General features: G+C 41.3%; 1 protein-coding gene across 3 annotated transcripts in view; it reads right to left on the minus strand.

Moving 5' to 3' along the window:
* LOC117248072 (A-type potassium channel modulatory protein KCNIP2) overlaps positions 1-23,089 on the minus strand; it is a 144,818-nt gene that overhangs the window by 73,948 nt on the left and 47,781 nt on the right. Inside the window, exon 1 of one of the 3 annotated variants that reach the window (XM_078176297.1) lies at positions 6,113-6,520. The exons of the other annotated variants lie outside the window; for them this stretch is intronic. Within the exon in view, the coding sequence (XP_078032423.1) occupies positions 6,113-6,200 (88 nt within the window). The 5' untranslated portion in view covers positions 6,201-6,520. Of the gene's footprint in view, positions 1-6,112; positions 6,521-23,089 lie in introns of those variants that run through there. 3 annotated transcript variants of the gene reach the window in all.

Here is a 23,089-nt window from a genome sequence, read left to right on the forward strand (position 1 = left end):
GGCTCCACCTGTGATAATAGAACTAAGGTTATAACATTGTAACCTTAATTCTATCTCACACAGGCTCCACCCTCTACTAGACTCTTTGGGTACAGTCCGATGAATGAACTCTGTGTTGTGACATAAAATCGACTCACACTGAACCTGACTAGCTAAAGGTTAGTTGCCGTAGCCCACCTACTTCTTTATAGCCACCGCCACCGTTACAGAGAAGTAGGGGGGCCCCAGCCATCCCAGATGATGAGCAACCAAACTGGATGGAGCTGTAGCCTAACCTTGCAGGGGTCGAAAGACAAGCACAGATACCTGCACACCACATTTCCCAGGTCTTCAAGGAACATGGAAAACATGTTGGTGTATCATGGCCACAAGGGAGTTGGGTGCAACATAGCTAATACACACCCAACCCTTTCCATCTGTCCTGTATTGTTCCAGCTGCTCAGTGTGCTATTTGCCATCACTGAAAAGAAAAAGGGTGTCCAACACAGGAATCTGCCACCCTATATGCTACTGGGTCCACACATATTCGGGTAGGCAATTACCCAAAGAGTCCATGGTGGAGCCTGTGTGAGCTAGAACAGCTACGAACCAAGTAACGAGTAGACAGGACTACTTTTTACACAAGTATGTGAACAAATAGCTGTTCATATTCATGTATATAAATCACCAATGTCATACAATTAAAATAAAATAAATATGTCTATATAGAGACAGAGCACAATTAAATCCCGCCCCCACTGGAGGTAAAAACAATTCACCGTTCTCCATTGACTTTGACTTGCATGAAGTTGGCTCCTTGTCATTTCTGTCTGCTAGCAAATTACAGAAACAAGCAGAAAAGGTGCTATGTGATGGTATGCACTACCAACAGGGTAATGAACCCAGAAAAAAAAAAACCTGAGCTTTTAAAAAGACAAAAGCAGATAAATATGTGAGGCATCAGCCAGAGGACTGGAAAAACTGTGGGATTCTGACACTCAGTGTGCCTTATACAGCCAGCATTATGCTAGCCAGACAAACTGTAAAGGCTGACACTAATGAAGCTATTAAAAGAATGGTTTTGATATTTCTCAGCTTAAATGATGATCTTATTTGATCAAATAGTTGTAAATATCAAAGTACTTCTCTTGCTTTTCTTCATTGGGATCATTTCTTCTAGTTAAGTTTGGTAAGGAGAAAAGACACTAAGCTACACTACCAATACTGAGTTTGTCTACATTACTTTTCCTCTCTGGTAGACATAGTTTGCTAAAATAATCTCTGACATGCTGATGTCTTTTTTTTCCTGTGCTGTAGCCGCAGGCGCTCTGTTAGCGTTTCAGCCCTTGGTTGCATATTATGACACCGATTGCAATCTGTCTCTATCAAGTCAAGTTTTCTGTAAATTATGAACTATATAAATAATGCAAAGAAATAAATACTGAATGGATAAACATTGACTGGATAATTATGTGCAGTCTGTGCATGTCTATGCTGTATATACAGCAGGCAGGATTTATATTGACAGTGACAAATGATATGTACATATTCAAAATGGTGCATTAAAAAAATTGTACATTTCTAATCTGTAAAGGCAGTAGAGGATGTTTTGGTGTTATGGGGTTATTGACAGTGTATGAATAATTTAACTGTTCAGTCGGCAGGAAGAAACTGTTTTTGTGTCTGGTTGTTTTGGGGTACAGCGCTCTGGAGACCCTAGAAGAAGTTTGAACAGGTTGTGTTCAGGGTGTGAGGTGTCTATTTGTTAATCAATTATTAATATATTTTAAAACTGTTTATGTCTTTGTTTCATCATGGAATTAAACAGTATAACCCAAAGCTTAATTACGTGGCTGTTTTAAATGCTTTTCTTTTTTCATAAAAGATAAGGCTGGGGTTATTCTGTATTTTTCTTAATGTCTACAAATCCCAGGAAAACATCAAAACCACTGTCACTTGTCAACCATTCCCAATCCTGTCAAAACCATTGCCTTGTGAAGACCCTTACAGAAACCTTTTTAACAACTTGATAGCCCCGTGGTTACAGTGCATGCCCCATAACTGTAGCATCTTGGGTTTGATTGCAGCTTTTGGATGTTTGTTGTATGTCATACACACAAAAAAATATCGGTTCCTCAGCAGTTCTTTCACATGGGTTGAGATGCTATAAAGCAGTGGTTTCCAATTGGTCCAGTCATGGGGTCCAGATTTTTCTTAGTCATTATATCAAGGCCCACACATTTAGTGCCATACTTGCGTTTGGCCATGTCATCAAGCTCATTTGCTGTCTCTGTCTCACTCTACAGCAGGGGACAACACCTAAAGAAAAAAGCTCTGTGCTGGAAATTCACTGTATTTAAAACATAAAGTGTGTTTTTTACAAACTTATCACATTTGCGAGTCACTTGCAGTCCATTCGAAATGGACCCGTGATCTATCCACCAGTTGGGAACCATTGCTATAAAGCACCTCTGCTACACAAAGAACTTTTTAAGCCGCAGGATTTTTAGAGTTTCTCTGTGGTTCTTTACCCAGTAAGCAAAACTAAGCTGAAGAACCAGAAAGCCTTTAAGCTCCTGAGTTGTTCTTTAGAGGTTCTCTGCTGGTTCTTTAGTTTAGTTTAGTGTTAACTACATTAAAGCAGTGGCGCTCCACCTTTTTGCCTCCATGTGTACAGAAAAATTCCAGGTTTGAAAAGGTGATGTTTCCCCTTATAAAATATAAGGCTACTAATCCCTTGTATGTTGTTTAGAGATGCAGTTGCACGTTGCTTCCAGTCAAGAGCACAGGACACTGTATATCTAAAGTAGTAGAGAGCATTATATATGGTATCCATCTATGCATGACATCACTTCCTGAAAAACAGCCCAAAAACGTCCTGTATACACACTACAGGCAGACAGAGCAAATCATCGTATAAACGGCACAACATAATCTTAAGACCTTAATTATTCAATCATACTTGAGCTAATAAGCTGCTCTTCTATCACCATGAGCTGTGAACATGAAGGAGATAACCTCTGTCCAGGTCTTAAAGCCTTGAAAACTCCAGTTAGTTTTTTGAACTACCAGATTCCAGCCCAGTGAGACTGTGGACTGTAGTGGATATGATGTGGCCTACCGTAGGACCTGCTTACAGAGGATGTCAGATTTGCTTGACTCATTCACTCTGATTCCAGATAAGAACACACTGACACTGTTAGCTCTACCGGAGTAGTAGCTTTTGATTGATTGATTTTTAAAAACAAATCTGTTTTGTGTTATGCACACTTACATGCGCCTAACCCCCATGGGACACCATTACAAAGACATTGCAGTTAACAATCCACAATACATTTTATTTTACCGCTCAGTCCTGAAGCAAAACACTCTGCCTTCTATCCAGGGCAACAAAAAAAAAAAAAAAAATCAGCCACAAAAACCCTTTCTGAAACAAAACTCAAATTTTTCACGATCATCCAACCAAAAGAAATCAACATAGATAGAGGCCATTTCACTGAAAAGCACATCCGTTACTGTATGTCTTCATATACAGGACAACAAAATAAGAAATGAACCTCACTCTCAGCTTGACCTAAAGTACACAACAAACAAGAGCAGTAATCAAAACTGAACACACTTCAGGACTCCAAGAACTGAACTCCTGAAACTCTCAAAACTCCCATTTATTTTCATACAAACTACAGTGCTGTGAGTGTTTCTCCTTTGCTGGAAGGCAATACAATTGTTAACTGTTAAACACAATGCGACTCCCTTTGTTACATATTCAGTACTCAGTTATTTAAGGTACATTACTCCTATAGGGCCTAGATAGATGTCAGTGTCTCTTCTACCCCACTGGGTTAGGACTAGAGGTGCCACAGTAATGTAATGTTTGTTTCTTATTTTAAACCAAAACATGATTAACAATCACTCATATTAAGTAAGTAAGTTAAGTAAGTACCTGTCATTTAGAGGTAGGCCTATACTGACTCCTTCAAGGTGTTATCTGGCATGATTTAAGGGACCCCGTGCTCAGAAATTGAAAAACAATGTAGTGCTATATGTCACCTCTAGTGGTTCAAAATAGCACTATTTGATGGGTGCCATAAAGCACCAAAACAGGTTCCCCTAGGATTACAAGCTAATGACTGCTTTGCTATCATATAAAGGCAAAAATCCCCCACAAAATAATCTTTAACAAAACCTTTTAAAGATGATTCAGAAATACATAGTTTAATCTATTTCAAAGGCTTAGTAATTTATTCTAAAAGCTGGGCACTGCAGGTTTTAGCAAAGGCTAATAACAGAGGAGTAAACAGTGTATTTGTGGGGAACTATTTTCGGTGGTGGATTAATATGCATTTGGTGGAGTATTTACAACAGCAGGATAGAGTATGTGGGATTGACTCAAAATAAACTACAGTGCCCACGTTCACTAAAATGAAGAAACATGTCATCCAGTAGTACAACAGTGTAGTTCATTCATGTGTTTTTAGAAGATGTTAAACAATAATGGAGGTCTAAGGCACAAAGAAATTAACTGTATCAGGCTTTGGCTACACTTTTTAATGGGATTTGGTGACACTAAAGCCAGTAGTCACTGAATTTATTATTATTTAATTGATATTATTGTCATATTTTTTCAAAAATGCACATCAGTGTTTCTCTGTTGAATCCAAAGTTGGATTGTTTGAGTTTTAAATGCTTTAATATTGAGGTGTGACTGTTTGAATGTGGTACTTGGTGAGACTTTTGCTCCCTAAAACAAAATGTTAGGTTGGATATCATATCCACTGTTACTGGTCAAGAAAAAAATTGTTTACATGTAGATTATACGGTGTGTGTGTGTGTGTATGTGTGTGTGTGCCTCTCCTATTGCTGTTTTCCGAGCACGAACATGAAGCTCTGCAGATGTCAAAGTCTGAGAAGATAACGAGGAGAAGAGCCGAGGCAGAGATGAGCAGCACGGATGTCAAATTAGCATTCACACGCCGCTCTATTGACAAGGTCATCTAAACACTGCTTTGTCTCCACCTTCTAGGATCAACTGCTGGGATTCAATAGATCCTCCCTACTCTGTTGTGTCTTCCCCAAGGCTATGTGAGCTGCTGCTCAATATCACTCACAAGAGAGAGAGGAGAAAAAAAGGAGAAAAATGGGTGTAAAGCTTAGCAGCAGGCTGTCAATAGGCAATGTTATAGAGGGTGTTTCTGGCAAAGGACACTTCATTCAGCCTAAACTAAGCTCAGTAGGACAAAGACTGTGAGGACATAAAGGATATAAGATGTTTTAAGTACCCAGAAAAGATTTTCATGGCGACTACGCAACTTTGTTCTAATCTCAGCGCACACATTAGCATTATAAAGTTATGTGTAAGTGTGCAGGGAGAGCTACAGAGGAGGATGGGCGAGTTGACGTCGCACTGAGAGCTGACTGAAGGGCTGGATAAAAGGCTGTGTGTGTCTTTCTCCCACTGAGAGTTTCTCAATGGAGGTGGAATGCCACTTGCTTCCAGAGGGCAATCAGTTTGACTGCTAGAGGGAGAACAGGAGGAGAGAGAAGGACAGAGCTGTGGGAGGGAGGAGGAGGATGAGGAGGGAGGCAAAAGGCAGATAGAAAGAGGGGAAGAGTGAGTTCATTCAACCCCAACAGCTTTCTAATTGTGCATACTGATCATTGATTCGATTCTTATGCATAGGAAGTGAGCAAAGTGGAAAAACATATATGCCCAGAAGCACACATACATATGTATACAGTACGAACATACATTATTCAGAGACTAATCTTTAAGCTGTTTGATGTCTGTGCTTTGTGTCATCTGGAGATAAAACAAGGCACTTAGACGTACTGTACACACACACACACACACATGCACACACGCAAGCCCTACAACTCCACTCACGCTCTTTGAAAAATGCTTGTTTTGGATCTATGCAAATAAGGAGTGCTCTCTTTCAGGTAGAAAACAAACTTAGCCACAGACACAAGACAATAAACTGATGGGACCAGCAACACATCCATCGGTTAAGATCTGAAACCACCTCTGATAAATCCACAACAAACTCCAGTGAAGACCCCTCTCCACTTCTGTGCTAAGCGGACCCACCAGCAAAAGCTCTGGGTGTGGGAAGTGGAAGTTTTGGGTGCCTACCTTGGGTGAGTGTTCCCATGAGGAAGTGGTAGAAATAGCGAGCCACCTTGGTGAGCTGCCTCTTGCACCTTTTCCTGCACTGGCTCATCTTGGTGCAGCTGTGGTGGAAGTGGAGGTGATGATAGTGATGGTGTCGGCTAGTCTGCCAGGGGAAGCAAGCTCTTAAGGTAGGAGGGGAGGAACAGAGCACTGTGTGTGTAGGTGTGTGTGTGTATGTATGTATGTGTGTGTGTGTGTGTGTGTAAGGAAGTCTGATTGCCGCTGCCTCTCTTCTTCTCCTCACTCACCCCCTCTCTTTCCTCTCTCTGTCCTCCTCTCCCCCCTCTCTCTGTTTCTCTCCGCTCTTCTCTCCACCTGTAGGGCGCTGGCTGTCAATCAGCCAGCAGCGCTCTGCCTCCTCCCCCTCACGTTCTGAGAAGCCCCGTCCTGATCTCTCATTGGCTGGGAGGGGAGTGTGGCGGAAAATTACGGACCGGCGCACATGCGAGAGTGCGTGTGTGTTTGTGTATGTGTGTGAGCTGTATACTACGAGGAGGCTGGCTTGAGTGGCAGGTGGTGGTTTTTCTCTAGCTCCACACATCTTGATGTTTCTATATTTTTTTCTCCACTCATGGCTCATAAAGAAGACAGCCTTTGAGTGTGTGTGTGTGTGTGTTTGAACCAGCAGGAGGTTGAGTAAAGTGACAGAAGAAACAAAGCAAACCCATTAATTAGCATCACACACCATCCCTCTCTGTCTGCCTGTCTCTCACTCGCTCATTAATGGTACTCATAACAGCCAGGAAAAGGATGAAGAGGAGGTGGAGCAAAAAGGGAAAAGTGAAGGTACATGAGGAGACAGATAGGGAGGTGGAGATGGGGCAAAAAAGGGGATGCATAATTCATATCTTTCCCTCCTTTCTCCAGTGTGCTAAAATTTAAAAAGAGAGGAAAAAGCTTGACAGGAGAGAAAGAGAGGGGGTTGTTGGACAAATAAACCAGCCCTCACCAGCAGCTGATGAATGGATTATTATCAGCCAGCAGAGAGGGAGGAGAAGAGAGAAGAAAGAAGGAGAGAGGAGGAGCTTTTAAATCCTGTGGCATTGAGAAGGAAAGGTATTTATGTAAAGCCTCTCTGTCTGCATCCTCATCATTCTGCCTCCTCTCGCTCAACGTGAACACTCACAGAGTCACTAAACGAGGAAACGCACTCACCTTGTTTTCCCTGCTGACACATTTTATTGTTTTCCCCTCCACAATTCCCACATTACGCTACTAAACTGCTGCCACTCCTCCTTTATCCTCTGTCCCTTCTCCCTGATGCTGAATTAAAAGTGATTACCGTTACCACAGCAACCCCAGACTCCATGGATTTTTCTGGTAGTCTGAGTGGCAGACACACGCGCCCTTACACACACTCACACACACACACACACACACCTGTCTGTTCCTTAGGTCAGGGAGAAAATCAATCAAATGTCAGGCAGATGCTTCCTCTAAACATTCCTGTTCTCTTCCTACAGACTCTGTGCCCTCATTCTCATTTAGAAGTCACAAAGAAGGGTCAAAGTGCAGGTGAGTGTTTGACAGCAAGCTATTCTGGACCCCAAAGAGTCGATGCAACACTGTCAGACAGAATAAGGAGCCCTGACATAACCAAGTAACACAGCAGGTTTCTGAGCATGTGGGAGAGCAGATGGGAAAGGTTTTTTTAAAGATCGTATGAGGATTACTCACTAATTATTATAGTTGACTCCTGGCGTCTTGGTTCAGGGATCTCTAATGATTCAGGTCGGGATTAACTCCCCGACTTTGGAGTGTGAATGCAGGGTTTCATACATGCCTAATGTGCCTAAACCTTGTATCAATATGCAATATGTGTGAGGTTTTCAAAGGTTAGTCGTCAGCTCAAAGTGGCTGTAATCAATGTTTCTATATCAACAATGGATCACGTGACTACTTGAATGTGAAAGGGCTTTCCTGTAGTGGCGAATTCACAGAGAATTATCAGCCAACTCTGCAGTTCCAGCCATCACAGCATTGTCATGGCTGATAAAAACTCAAATGTACGCTACCTTACGGTAACCAAACAGAAGATGGACAAAGCAACTAGCTGATGAACACAGTGGAGAATTTGGCAGCAAAAGAGCCAAATATTCACCTCGGGAGTTGGTAGAGACCAAAAAACAGAGCTAAAACAGAGTGAATATTAAAATTACAGTTGTCATATGGACACAAACACAACACCAAATGAATGCTAATGTTATTCTATGTGTGCTGGATGCATTAATAGGCAAGTGTTTACTAGTAAGTTCATCATATCATCAATAAATATAATCACAGGATCAAAATACACTGCCACTTAAAATTAATGAATTATAATATTGAACTAGAAGGGCACTTGGAGAGCACAATTCTCCGCCATGGCCAGACTCCCACCCACCCACCACATGCACAGGAGAGTGGTGCTCATATAACCCTAACCCATGGTGGCAAGCAGTGTTGGGTAAGGGTTACTTTAAAAGTAATCAAAGTACATTACTGCATTACTTTTTAAAAATTAACCTGTTACTTTACTGCATTACTCCCTGAGTAAAGTAACTCAATTACTTTAAAAGTACTTCCAACGTTACTCCCTGAGAAAAGCACTTTTGAAGTACTTTTGAGTATTCTACATTTCCTATATGGACCACAGGGCGCTAAGCCTACATTTTTTGTCTCCAAAATTAAAGTTATGGACCACTTGCCCTTCACTGAGATCCAATTCAGCCGTCACTTTGACCTGTAGAAACACAGAACGATCTGCTGCCGTAGACAACTGTATGACAACAACACCCCAGCGTTTTTAATATTTCCTCTAGGGATGTTACCACACAGAGTAAAAGGGGGAAATGATGGTGTGAAACAGCAGAGGCACTTTGTCAACCCGCTGAGTTAATGTTACTGTCATTAGCATCAAGCTAGCAAACAATGGTACATCCTCACGGTCGGACATAAAGTAATAACATTAACAAATAGCGGCGGGGCTTTTACTCACCACAACTGCAGAGGCTCCCAGCTTCATTTGAAACAAACAACATTATAGACGGTCTGTTATTTATTAACCCCTCTGTGTGTTTATATATTTACTTTTATCCGCTCCGTTGTCTTTGTAAAGGTAACATATCGCACCGTCATTTCAAACTCAACACTTGTTTCAAATTAAAAGCCCCTTATAACCTCAGCTGAGAGAATCACTCCATTTTCTAAATATGCTTTTATTCTGAAACATTTGTCAGAACTTCCTGTGGAAGACACAGTAGCTTGACAGTTTACGTATGGCGCTTCAAATGTAGCTCCTGCCATCTGCTGACGCTTTTAGGTGACTACAACAACATGTCGGCTGGCACATGAACAGACACAGTGACTCAAATAATAGTAAAAGTGATAAAAATAGGACAAGAATAACCCGATGACATCACACACGCCGTGAAAGACGACCAGGGATAATTGGTGAGTACCAGCGTGTAGCATGTACCAGGCATAATGCAAGTCCTGAGTCTGAAATATGTCTGTCAGCGAGTCCTACTCCACCTATTTAGACTCCACCATAGACACCGGCAGCATTTCTCCGACCACGTAGCGAGCCACAAGCTCCGTGGCTTCTTTCAGACTGATAGGTTTAACGTTATCTCCGTTATTAGAACCAAACGGCAGCCGTTGCTGTTTCGGAGCTGAAGGACCAGCATTCTAAAAGAAAGGAAACGGAAGTAACTGATGTCTTGTTTGAAAATGTACTTAAGTATTTGATTACTCAGACAGCAAACTAACGCGTTAGGTTATTCGTTACTGCAAAAAGTAATCAAAGTACTACTACTACTACTTACAAAGTAACGCGTTATACCCAACTCTGGTGGCAAGTCACCTCAGGTTGCCCCAGTGAGTGTGAGTTAACCCACACTAACAGTGTTAGCTCTGTCACTATCAGCGCCGTTGTTAGCACAGTTAGCGCTGTTAGCATTGCTGATAAAGCTGTACCAACCCACAGTGGCAGGACAGTGTTGTTATGTTGCTGTTGTTTTGCATTACTCTGCCTCTGATTGTCTCACCCTGATATTCTCACACTAACCCTAGCCAATCTCACTCCTAATGCCTAAATCTAACCAACCCAACCACCTAAGGCAACGAGTACCCGTCAGTCAGAGGGAGAGCAGGGTTGGTCGTGCCTTTGCCATCCCAGAGCTAACACTGTTAGCTCAACGAAAACATGACATGAGCTAACACTGTTAGCTCTGGGATGGCACTGCTGCAGCTGCCATTTTGGGCTCAGCTACCTCCATGTTTGCCTGTGACGTGCGTGCATTGAGAGTTTAATTACAGTAAAATGTAATTTGTGTATCTGCCCTATGATTCCAATCTGCTACCAAATTTAATGGGTCTTACTTGATCCAGGCAAAATCTTTCCACCAAGTTTAGTGAAAATTCAACCACTAGTTTTTCTGTAATTCTGCTAACAAACAAGCAAAGACAGACAACCGCACAAACAGCAACGAAAACATGACCTCATGACCAAATTGCCAGCCCTACATCAGGTCACAGCAACATTAAAGTTTAGTGTTGGTACTGGTTGTTTCTATACTTTATCTTTGAGGAAAGTTTGAGGAAAGCCCCCCAGCTGCCCCACAGTAAGAACCAACTAAAACAGCCCACAGTGAAACTCAGTGCAGCACAGAAGCTACAGGTATATTTATGTTGACATTGGTGGGCAAGCAGTGCAGACAGCAGTCAGCTGAAGACTGATGCCTGCAGGCCCTGTCTTCATCACCCTGCCAGTATACTGCATGTCTGACTCTGACAGCATGTTAGAAAATATGAGGTGATCCATACTGCAGTGCTCAACTCCAATAACAGAGTTAAGGTATTAAAAATGACCCCCGAAACAGCAGATTTATAATAACAAGTGCTGAGAACATTTATAGTCAGACTAATACACATAAATTAAGTTGTAAAATGGCAAAATGTTGTCATAAAAATGGACAGCATAATCTTCAGAAAGTTTATAGCAGGATTGCAATCAGTCAATGAATAATCATCTCTGTGTTTCAGCTTTAACTCGGCAGACTGGTTTATGTAGCAAACAAACTAATTTCAAACAAACTAATTTCAACACTTTTTCCTTTTCATACACACTGTGCATAAACAAAAAACATCCACACTCTTTCATGCACACTGTTCATCTCCTTAAGCCTACAAATTATTTAGTAGTTTAAGAAAGAAAGCACGCACATGCACACTCACACTCACACATGAGTTCATACAAGTATTAAGCTAGAGAAGAACTGAAGCCATAGATTGAGTGATCAGTGTAGCATGAAGGATTAAAGACCTGCAGTGGTGGCTGCTACAACACACATCATCTACCGCCACACACGTATGTGTACACACAGGAGATTAACATGTATGATCTGATGGTGATAGGTTAAAGGTGAATACAGACAGCTTTGTGCTGAGGAGATGAAGGAATGGAGGAATTTATATGTCTGGAGTAATCCTCTGGGGTCGCAAGCTCTGGCAGAGTTATTGTAAATTTATTATGCATTTGGATCAATATCCATGTGAGTTGTTTTTTATCACACCAGCATGACAAACATATTGACAGAAACCATATAATACCAGAAAGGACTCTCAGTTCAGTTGACTGTAAATCAGTGTGACAGAGTCAGTCAGTCTTGATGATGCTGGATCCTTTCCTGCTGTTAGCACATTTCACATCATGGCAGATATTTTTTGAGGAAAAAAAAACAACAACTTTTTTTTTTCGTTTATGTAGTTACTGTTCACACGTAATCCTTAAAATCAAACATTGTGTCTGATCAGCTGATAATTTTGGCATCAAAGCAGAGTTGTGAAAAATGCTGGGCAGCTGGTAAAAGGAGACACAAGCTGGGAAGAATTGATGGTGGGTGTTTACCAACACACAGTGATCATAGATGCCTTCAAACTAAACTGCAGAGGTTTGACACAGGAAGTCAAGTGCATGACACGCTCGCAGTTCAAGTAATAATTTGTCAGATCACTGTTGTTAGGGGACTGAAAAGAAAAATGGATGTTGCCTTGTTTCCTTTTCAAAAATTGACATTAATAAATATTTTTGAGCTTATTAAAGAAAGAAAAAATAGACCAAAAAAAACCCAGACAAAGACTTCTATGTCACTTACTGTAAAAAATTCTGAAAAGTTTCATCTTTTGTGTCTTGAACTCTTTGTAGCTGCACTCTTTCAACTTTGTATTGCAACTGCTACACAACAATTTCCCTCACGATAAAAAAAGTTCCACCTTTTCTTGTCTTATTTGAATGCCTTTTAAGTGGGTTGTTCAAACGGACTTTGCTTATAAACATGCTAAAAATGGCTTTTTGCCTTAATTAGATAGGACAGTTGGGGCGTTGAGAGAGGGGGGATGATATGCAGCAAGGGGCCAGAGGCTGGAATTGAACCCATGGCTGCTGCGGCAAGGACATTGCTAAATGGGGCAGGATGGTGGTTCGGTGGTTAGTATTGTTGCCTCATAGCAAAAGGGTTCCTGGTTTGAACTCAGGGTAGGGGGTTCGAACATTGAGTGGGGGAGCCCTCCTGTCGGTAGCCTCCATGTTCTCAGCGTGTCAGCATGGGTTTTCTCCAGGTACTCCAGCTTCCTCCCACAGTCCAAAGACATGCAGGTTAAGTTAATTAGTGACTCTAGGGGTGTTTTCACAGTTGGTCCTTTTCAACCCTCTAAAAGGACTTAGAGCGGTGACAAAATTTTTTGGCATATGTGAACACTCCAAGAGAACTTAGACCCCTCTGAATCGAACCAAACTCAGACCACCTTGGGGGATGAGGAGTAGCTTGGTCAATGGAAGATACTGCACACCTTCAGTGTCTCCAATGTAAGACCAAAAAGAACTGAGTCTCTTTTCTGTTGGTCCACTTTTTGGTGCACTTTAAGAGGACTGAGTTTAGTTTGTTCAAAAAGAACTACATATGAAAACACCCTAAAGTCCTTGTAGGTGTGAATGTGAGCGTGAATGGTTGTCTGTCTCTGTGTGTCACCTTGTCCAGGGTGTACCCCGCCTGTCACCCACTGTCAGTTGGGATAGGCTCCAGCCCCCCTGCGACCCTCAACAGGATAAGCAGATATGGAAAATGAATGAATGAATGCTAAAAATGGTTTCTACTTAAACACACCATATGTTACACCATAGTTACTTTTGGAGGTTTAAAGCAGTCCCGCCATCAGGGGGTTCAAAAGGTACAGAGGACCCCAGCCCAAGGCCCAGAGGGTGCCCATGTAAAGGTCCATGATTGACCCTTAAATGGGATCAAGTGCAACAATTTATGACTGACTAACCACCTAGTTATATGTATTGACATGATAGATAAATGTACTTTTATCATTAAAACACATTTCAACTTGTCATCTACCTACCCACCCCCCGGCTGAAACCACAGCAAGCAGGCAGAACATGCAAAGGTGAGGAGCTAGGCAGACTACCAAATAAAACTGCTGTGAAAGGGTTAGTTTTAAAGCTACAGTGAAGAATCTAGTATCATATAAACTATGTCATCCATTGGCACCAACAGTAGCCTGTCTCCTAGGTCGCCAAAGGTAAAGTGACACTGACATTTTTCAAAATAATGTATTTAAATATTTCTGCATACTGGAGTATATAAACAGTCTTAAAATTACATTATTTATCACATTATAAACACTGTATTTAGAAATGGTGATGTGTTATAAATCTAGTTGTTCATACATGATTTGATCTTATGATTGCAATAATTTCCTCAGTCAATGATTGATTTTACTTTTCTCCAATCCTTCATTGGAGGTCTTTTTTCTCTCCTTGATTTGTTTGAAAGTAATAAAACTGTCACAGTCTCATTTGAAAGAAAGAATGTCTCTGTTATGAAATAACTGAGTGACCTTTTGTGCTTTGTAATAATACTGAGTATATGTATGCAAAACAGGGCATGGCCTGGACGGGTCTAAAACACTGGGTTTGGAAATATTTTTAGAGGCTTCATCTCTGTCACTACAAAGCTAATGGCCAAGAGCTTATTTAAATTAGCCTATTGGTAATGGAGCAAACTGTGGATGGCTGAGTGGTGGTGGTGCTGGAGTGGGTTTGGATGTGGATGTCAGGCCCAATTAAAAAAAAGTGTCCCACTGTCTTTAATTTCTAAAGGCTGGACAGGTTTAAAGTATTTTTCTGCAGCAAAAAATAATCTAAAAATAAGCAGCAAACTTGGTGCGAAAAGTCTGTATAAATTTTTCTCAAGCTTTGGACCATAAATGTGACTCAGATTTGAAGTCAGAAGTAATTTTGCGATTTCTCAGAATATTAGCTGTCACTCAGGAGCCTGTCTTCCTTCTGGAAAAGCTTTACATATTCAACACCAAACTATTTTACCTCCAGCTCTGACACTGTGGGTGCGGTGTATGTCAGGCCCTCCGCAGATATCTGACAGGTTTACGGAGGATGTAGAGAAGCTTGTCTTCAACGTTGAGGCGCCATTCGTTGAGCCAAACCAGACAGACAAACAGAAATAGTAAGAAGCAGCAGTAAATTTAAACAGTGTCAGGACTGGCTGACTGTTCCCCAGCAGGAAGATGAAGATTTTCTACAGGGGGTATGACGGAGGTGGTTGGAAAGAAGTGGAAGGAGGGGTGTGGCTGCTTCAGAACGAGAGATCTGTTGTTGTTTTAGACACTGTGACACATGTCCAGGATTTGTGCCAACACTCACCCACCTGTTCTCAGAGTACATATGTGTGTGTGTGCGTTTTTCTAATGTTTCCATCCAGGAGTCTGAGTCACCACCACCAAGATGTCCAGGGTGTGAACAAAGCAGAGCCAAATCCAGGCTGCAGTCTATTAGTGACTATTACCAAGAAACACAGCACAAACAAAGAACACAGCACCTCACATGGCAGGCCCTTTTAGCACCAATTATCAGCTGACAAAACCTTTTGTACTGGGTGTTGATTTTTTAATTGAGACTTCAATCAAATGCCAGCAGCTCTTATAATTGTATTCATGCAAGGACTAAAAATAGTTTCAGTCTTAAAATGTCAGTGATGAAAAAAACATAGAAATGGACCGACAGTGAGGCAGGAAGGAAGGAGGGACAGACAGACAGGTCAAATAGACAAGAAGAGAGATGAGTTAAGTCGCAGACAGACTTGCTGCACCATTGACCTGACGGTGATGCTCCAGATCTGCAGGACTGTCTGAGTGATTGGATCCATCATTAAGATGAAGACCCTGGAGGCCTAAGACCTGCCCTGACCATGAAGTGGCTGTCAAAAACATCTTCAAGCAGACTGGGAATCTGGGGCTGTTTTTGGCAGGTCAACAAGAGGATAAATCTGCCCCGACTGTCTTACTGACCTCACCTGCTTCTCTCTTTCCTCTCCCAGTTTCTAAAATAAGATTTGTATTGAATCAGAGTCAGAGAAAAAAAAACATTGTGAAAGATCAAGTTTGTGTGTCTGTGTGTTGCGAGGGACAACATAACGATTTTCCACAGATTTGGAACCGGCGCAGGAGTCTGTGCAGGCTGCCATGTGAGCACAAAGGCACACAGGAATGTTGGAGGGCAGATGTGACACCGACACTCCAACTCAAGTATCTGGCAAAGAGGCGCGCACATACACACACACATTTGTTTTTAACACTATTTATGTGGCAGGCAAAAGCACCAGCTGGTGAGACCCACTCAACACTCTATTCACTGGGAACACGTGACCGTGGAGGGAAGGAGAGGAGAAAGGGAGGAGAAAGGAGAAAGAGAGGGAGGAGCGAGGAAGAGGCACAGGTGGAAGCACTCAGCTTCAGGGATATGCAGTTAAGCCTTAAATACAAAGTTATCAGGGAGATGAGACAAACATTCTGAGTCCTACAACCTCCCCCAATCCACTCCTGCTCCATTTACGGCCTTCAGGCAGAAATCACGTGATATCAATTAGTCCCCTACTTAATATATCTGATTTGTCTTGATATGAATGCGTCATTCAATTAAAATGAAACTGACATGCAGATTGTTTCTGGTACGTTGCTCATTTACAGTTAAACAGAACATAACGAAGGGTAACTGAGTAGGTGAACGAGCAAGGCAATCATCCAAATCCATGGTGATGGACATTATCTGCGTATGGAGTGTGGCGAGTGCATCCCACAATTCACCTGTTTATTTATACCCTCCCCTTTAACATGCTGTGAGGGCTCTCCACAGCTGCAAGTATGACTTACAGTGGAATGACACTCCATAGTGAAGTACAAGCCGGGAGGGATGATTTGGAAAAGTAGGAGCTTTAATCTGTAATTGAAAGTTTACCACAAATTGCAGCATCTCCTCACAAAACAACCCCTGCAAACCCTCAAACATCACACACTCTTGTTGAAAGTATGACTAGTGTGTAGTGAAGATACTGGTATCATAAGAAACTAGATGATATTAAGTATTCATTGGTCAGGCTGTTCCCATGCACTGTTTGTGGATATATCTATGAAAAGTAATGCATCAGAATTCATAAATAACCAACGTAATCATGAGCCAGTAATACCAACCATGTAACTGGGAAGGCTGCATTCACTTGACCAATACACTGACAGAACTAAAGAAAGAAGTTGTCTAAACAGCAAAGCTCAGCATAAGGAGGCATGTTGGGGTGGTGGATGGGCCAAACAAACATAGGACTGGAAAGGACAGGAAACCACTGTTCATGTCCTGTGTGAGACCAAGAGACATTTAAGTTATTCTAAAATATGTCATCACCATGTTTCTTTTCCTAAACCGAACATACGTAAAATAAGGTGACAACGCCATTTGTAGGGCGCTAATTTGTTAGATACAAACCACTGCATTAGGATGTGCTGCATTGGTACCAAACATGTCACCCTACTTTCATTCATTCATTTTCCATAACCACTTATCCTCTTGAAGGTTTGGGGGGTGACAGCTGACATTAGGCGAGAGGTGGGATACACCCTGGACAGGTCACCAGACTATCACAGGGCTGACACATAGAGACAGACAACCATTCACGCTCACATTCACACCTAGGGGCAATTTAGAGTCACCAATTAACCTGCATGTCTTTGGACTGTGGGAGGAAGCTGGAGTACCTGGATGAGAACATGCAAAATCCACACAGAGGGGCTCCCCTATACCCTCTTGCTGTGAGGCGACAGTGCTAACCACTATACCACCGTGCTGCCTCACCCTATCTTTTTGGGGGCTAAATAACGCTCCAAAGTCAGGCTAAATTTTGGTGAGAAAAAGTAGCATTGGCATTCTTCTAAAAGTGGTGTGAATATTTCTGCATACTGGGGTCCCTAAACAGTCTTAGATTTACATCAATGATCTAAGAGATTTACATAAATTAACACATTACAAACACTGGATTTTGAAATGGTTTAGTGATAAAGACTAAACTTATTTGTTCACTCATGATTTGATCTTGATTTGATGTCTTGCAGTAATTTCTTCAATGCTTTTTTTATTTTTTAACCTTTTTTTTTAATCTCATGCTAACATGCTAACATCGTGTAACCTTAAACACACCATATGTTAGTTACTTTTTTTTTTTTTTTTTTTAAAAATAGTATATTTTAATTAATGTCTTGCAGTATTTTCTTCAGTCAGTGCTTGGTTTTTAGGTAAAAACAGATAACTGTCACAGTCTTATTTGAAAAAAAAATTGTCTCTGTGTTTTAAAATAAATGACTTGACCTTTTGTGCTTTGTAATTACATTTCATATATGTATGCAAAACAGGGCATAGCCATGATGTGGACTGGATTTGGAAATGCTTGCCCATGTGGTGACTGAGATGGAGTCTCTAGTCCATCTCAGTCACCACAAGGGCTAGAGCTTATTTGAAATCTCCTGTGTTGGTGTTAGGGCTAAGGTTGTATGGGTGATGGTGGTGCTGGAGCGGATGAGGGACCAAATTTGGAAAATGTAGCCCAGTATTCTTGATGGCTGGCCTGATTTCAATGTAACACTGTTCTAAACTGTGAGATTTATAAAATCAAAAGCTTTGCAGGAGATGACCTTTATTAACTGAATAGTATGCCGAGGCTCTCAATCAAAGCTCATCTGACATTTTTCAATGAGATAACTTTCACAATGGACATGACAGCCTTCTGAGCATTCCACACATTAACTTTTGATAAAGTAAACAGTAAAGAACAGTTTCTAGATATAAAAGACTCACTACTCCAAGGTTAGAAAAGTTGCCATCTATAAATATTTGATAAACACAACCAAGGGATGCATCAGTAAGGTTTGAGCAACTACAGTTCAAGAGGAAAGCTGAAGAGCATCTATCCATGTCAGACAAAACTGGACTTTCATCCAGAAGATCACCATTCGTGTCAGGTGTGAAACCAAAAGTAAACATTGCTCTTCACGTAATGTTACCCAGTTTATGTACTATCGTCGCGCACTGACCCTTTACATCACGTTATGCAACAAATGTATTTATTTTAAGACAAAACATCTTCTTTTTATCTAACCAAGCACTTTGTTTCCTAAACATTGCTGCAACCATTTAACAACATTAACCATGTGTTAAAATGTGCTTCAGCTGTGTGTCACATGAATACGCCATAGGTTGCCCAGTGCAGCACTGTGAGATGCCAAGGGGCATGACAAAAGCCCTATTCGGACGGGATTAGTTTTGCATAGGGACGAGGGGTAAAGTAATAATTACCAGAGATTTTAGTCCCGTCCAAATGTGCCATGTCAGTAATTATTACCGCACAATGTCAGTAAAGATTACCGCGACTTTTACCTTCTGTAAAAGGGTCCAGGACAATTACCTCAGGTAATACTAATTCCGTGCTAATAGACCAGCAGTAAACATGTGTGTTAGGGCTGTCAAAAAAAAAATCGAAGTTAGAAATATATTCAAATATATTTATTTTTTTATAAGTTCGAACCTAAATTTGATCATTCGAATATCATTAATAATTAATTAATACTATCAGTAATGTTGTATATCACGGCAAATCCCGTGGCTCGCGCATGAACCGGGCCAGAGAGGGACGCAGCGGGAGGGAGAGGCGCTGACGGAGGAGCCCGCTGCACCAACACCACCCACTGCGCTGTCCGCGATGTGTGACCTGTTCGGGGAGACATACAGGGAGAGTGTTGTACCTGCTGCTTCCCTGCCTACCCTTTTTGAAGAAGAGATGAAACGTTACCAGAATGAGACACCACTACGAGCCGGCCAGGATCCACTCTTGTGGTGGAAAACTACCCACTGAAGTATCCAAACATTGCTCAGATAGCGAGACAGAAGTTGATCATACCTGGCACTATAGTGAGGTCAGAACGGGTGTTTTCATCCGACTGTCACGTTTATATTGCGTCAGCAATAAGCATCTTATTTTTTGTGTGTTTTTTTTGTAAAAATAAATAAATAAATAATAATAATAATAAATTCTAATATTATTCGAACTCTACTAAATTAATTCGAAAATATTCGAACTCAATTTCATGGTGCTTTTGACAGTCCTATCATACGCTCATGATGGCAGGAGGGCACGGCGGTGCGTGAATGGATTTACCCCTCCCACTTTATATTTCTTATCCTGTGCGAATCGGCCATTAATATTACTGACATCCTGTGGTAAAGTGACATTACCCCACGTGCCCATGTAAAACTAATCCCGTCCAAATAGTGCTAAAGGGTCAATTTATGACCTGGGAATGGGTTGGCTATCTTGCTGGTACAGGCTAAATAAACACAAGGCTAATGGCCAAGAGCTTATTTGAAATTGCCTGTGTTGGCATTGGAGCTAAGGGCGGATGGGTGGTGGTGGTGGTGCTGGAGTGGGTGTGGATAAAGGGTGTGGCCTGATTTCAGTGCGACACTGTTTGATACTGTGTAAATCATAGAATCAGAAGCTTTGCAGTAGATGTTTCCTATCAGTCCATTAACATACCATAGAACCACAATTCACTGAATACTATGTTGAGACTCTCAGTCAAAGCTCACTATACATGACGTCCTTTCTAGAGTTTTATCTAGCAAAGTAAAAAGTAAAGGACAGTTCCTAAATACAGAAGACTCGCTATTCCTATTGCAGCTATAGCAAGATTTAAGCAACTGGAGTTCAAGAGGAGAACAAGAGAGCACCTGCCCGTGTGTGTGCCTTATTGTTATTTAGCAACAACACACTAAACACTGTTTTAAAATAGTTGGTGAATATTGTTTTTCTAAGCACAGTACTGTAGCCACTGGCTGTCCACTGGTGCCGACACCAAACACCAGAACATAAGCTCCATGACACTGCTGCCATCTGCAGGCAAAAACCTGCAAAGCCACAACTCCAGGAGCAGTCATCTGCCCCGAGGGCAAACAGATGGACTGAGAGAGGACACAGGGGAAAATAAACTTCACAAACACACGCACAAACACACATGCACACACACACACCAACTTCTAACTTTAATGAAGACCATAGAGGAAGAGGAGATATTAATGATGCTGAAACGCAAAGTAACTAATGATGCATGGCTCTTCCAGCTGGGGGAGAAGCATGACTATAGCACACTTCAATTTGAATACTAATGAATATTCATTAAAAGCAGTTCTAAAGATAAGAAAATATGGATTGCAAAATAATTATTTGTGTGTGTGTGTGTGTGTGTGTGTGTGTACGCAAATATGTGCATGTGTGTGTGTAAGCACCTAAGAGTTGCCACCAAATACAAACCTTATGTAGCTCCTCCATCCTTGGTCTGACCACTAATGTTGAACAGGTGTATCAATAAAGTGTATCGCTAAGGTAATAAAAAATAGTCTTTGAGTTATCTTCACTAGTCTCTACCGCTCTTCACCCTCTCTGCTTTGTGTTCCCTAACTTCACTCTGTGTAGTCTGTACTTGTACATGATACACAGTGAGGACCAAAAGACATATTTTAGCAACAAAGTGAGGACAGTTTTGCAAAGTGAGGACATTTTGGCTGGTCCTCACTTTTTCAAAGGCCTGTTTTAGGGTTAAGACTTGGTTTTAGGGTTCAGGTAAGAGTGAGGTTTAGGTTAGGGTTAGGCATGTAGTTGTGATGGTTAAGGTTAGGGCAAGGGGCTAGGAAATGCATCATCTCAATGAGGGTCCTCACAAAGACAGAAGTACAAGAATTTGTGTGTGTGTGTGTGGAGGTCAGGCCAGAGATAGTCTGAGTGGGTGGAAGTTCGCTGTAAAGATCAGCCTCTCATTGGGCAGAACGAGCCACCCGCTGAAGTCCCGCCCTACCACCTCCGGTTGCAGCTTTCAACACGTCCTTTACTAACTTTTGCAGTGTTTGATCTTGCGGGGATACAGCCATTTTTCTGCCATGGTTCGCATCCTGTAGGCAATATTTTTGTGGGCGTGTTACACCAGGAACTGGTGGAACTGGTAATATCAGAGCTTATCAATAAAACAGTCTTCAATAATTTAGCCCTAGGGCCCCTTTTTTTTTTTTTTTTACTGGGTTTTGATATCCAACTAATCCTTGCTAATGGACAATCTTTAAGGCAGATGAGAGGGGCCTTCAGAGTTTGAATAAAGACAAGGCAACTTATGGAAAGGCACTGCATCATTTTGAGGATAGATGTCTTTATAAACATAAAGGTGCACATAAATAAACGTATTAAAATATACATAGAACTGAGTAAGCTTCAGTAAGTTTAATGACAAATATCAAGGGTATAACAATCAAAACAGTAATGTTTTCAGCAAGCAAAACTATCGATCTGCTCACACCTGACTTAATAGCTCATGAATAAATATGTAAATATCATGCATTCAACAGAGAAACACAATCTGAAACTATACTTATATCAACTGGTTTGGTCTCAGAGGTAAAGCTCCACCACAACAACTGAATACAGCAGCACATGTCTGACATATTTAATATTTATACACATACTTTGGATGATAGAGAGGAGAAAAAGTCTGGAAAAGTCAACCAGCACTCCACTTTGAAATACAGAGTGTGGTGGCTTCACAATAAATGGCTGCACTAAACAATGTAGACCAGTAGAGGGCAGAAACAGACCTGTATAACCACAGCTGCTGTAGGTCTAAAATATTATTGCACATAAACTCATGATTGTTTTCCTCCAACAGTTAATTTCCTTGGACTTAAAGTGCCCTGCAGACAAACTCATGAACAAACCCATTCATAAAAAAATGCAGAAATGCGCATGAAATTATACATCTCAATACTATATATTATATATTTCATATAGTATATATTTCACCAATGTGTTACCTCAGGACCTCTACCTGAATAAGTTAGGCTGTGGAAAGGTTGGCACCCATTTCAAATTAATATTTAAGTAGATCAAACCATATTATATCTTGGTAATGACTTCAGATAAATCTTATCTTAGCGAAGCAATTATTTGGCCCGGCTTTCCTTAGATTAGTCTCTGGCATCAGTTTACGCCTGTCTGCTTTTATATACACTTAATTATCTCATCTGCAGAAAATATGGCAACACTGTAATTGAACCATTAGAAGGCGGCGCTGGAGGGAAAATGCAGAGATATTTACTGGTCTGTGTCGTTGCTTTAAATTTAAGGATCAAACTTCCGCTTCGCTCCTTGCTCTGGGCATCAGAGTTATCTGTCAGTCTGTATCAGGTCAGTGTTGTGATGGTATAAAGAGCTGAAAGGTCATGAGAGGACACAGAATGGTGAGGATTTGCGTGTATAAAGAGGCAGAGGGATACAGAAAATAAATTAATGGGAATAAAAACGTGTCACACTTAAATTAATCTTTGGCTTTGCTGTGGTAAAATAAAAACAAAACAACAAATATTAGACTCAAGCCGTGACTCTCTTTCACTCTGCAGCTACACAAACACACTCCCTCTTCTACTGTTCACAGCTTTTATACCCTGTGGGAGCTCCTTATGTATTCCTTTGGATAAAGCCAGGGATGAGGCTGCTACTGTATGGAGGATGAAGAAGA

This window comes from Epinephelus lanceolatus, chromosome 17 (assembly GCF_041903045.1).
Source record: "Epinephelus lanceolatus isolate andai-2023 chromosome 17, ASM4190304v1, whole genome shotgun sequence".
Taxonomy (NCBI): domain Eukaryota; kingdom Metazoa; phylum Chordata; class Actinopteri; order Perciformes; family Serranidae; genus Epinephelus; species Epinephelus lanceolatus.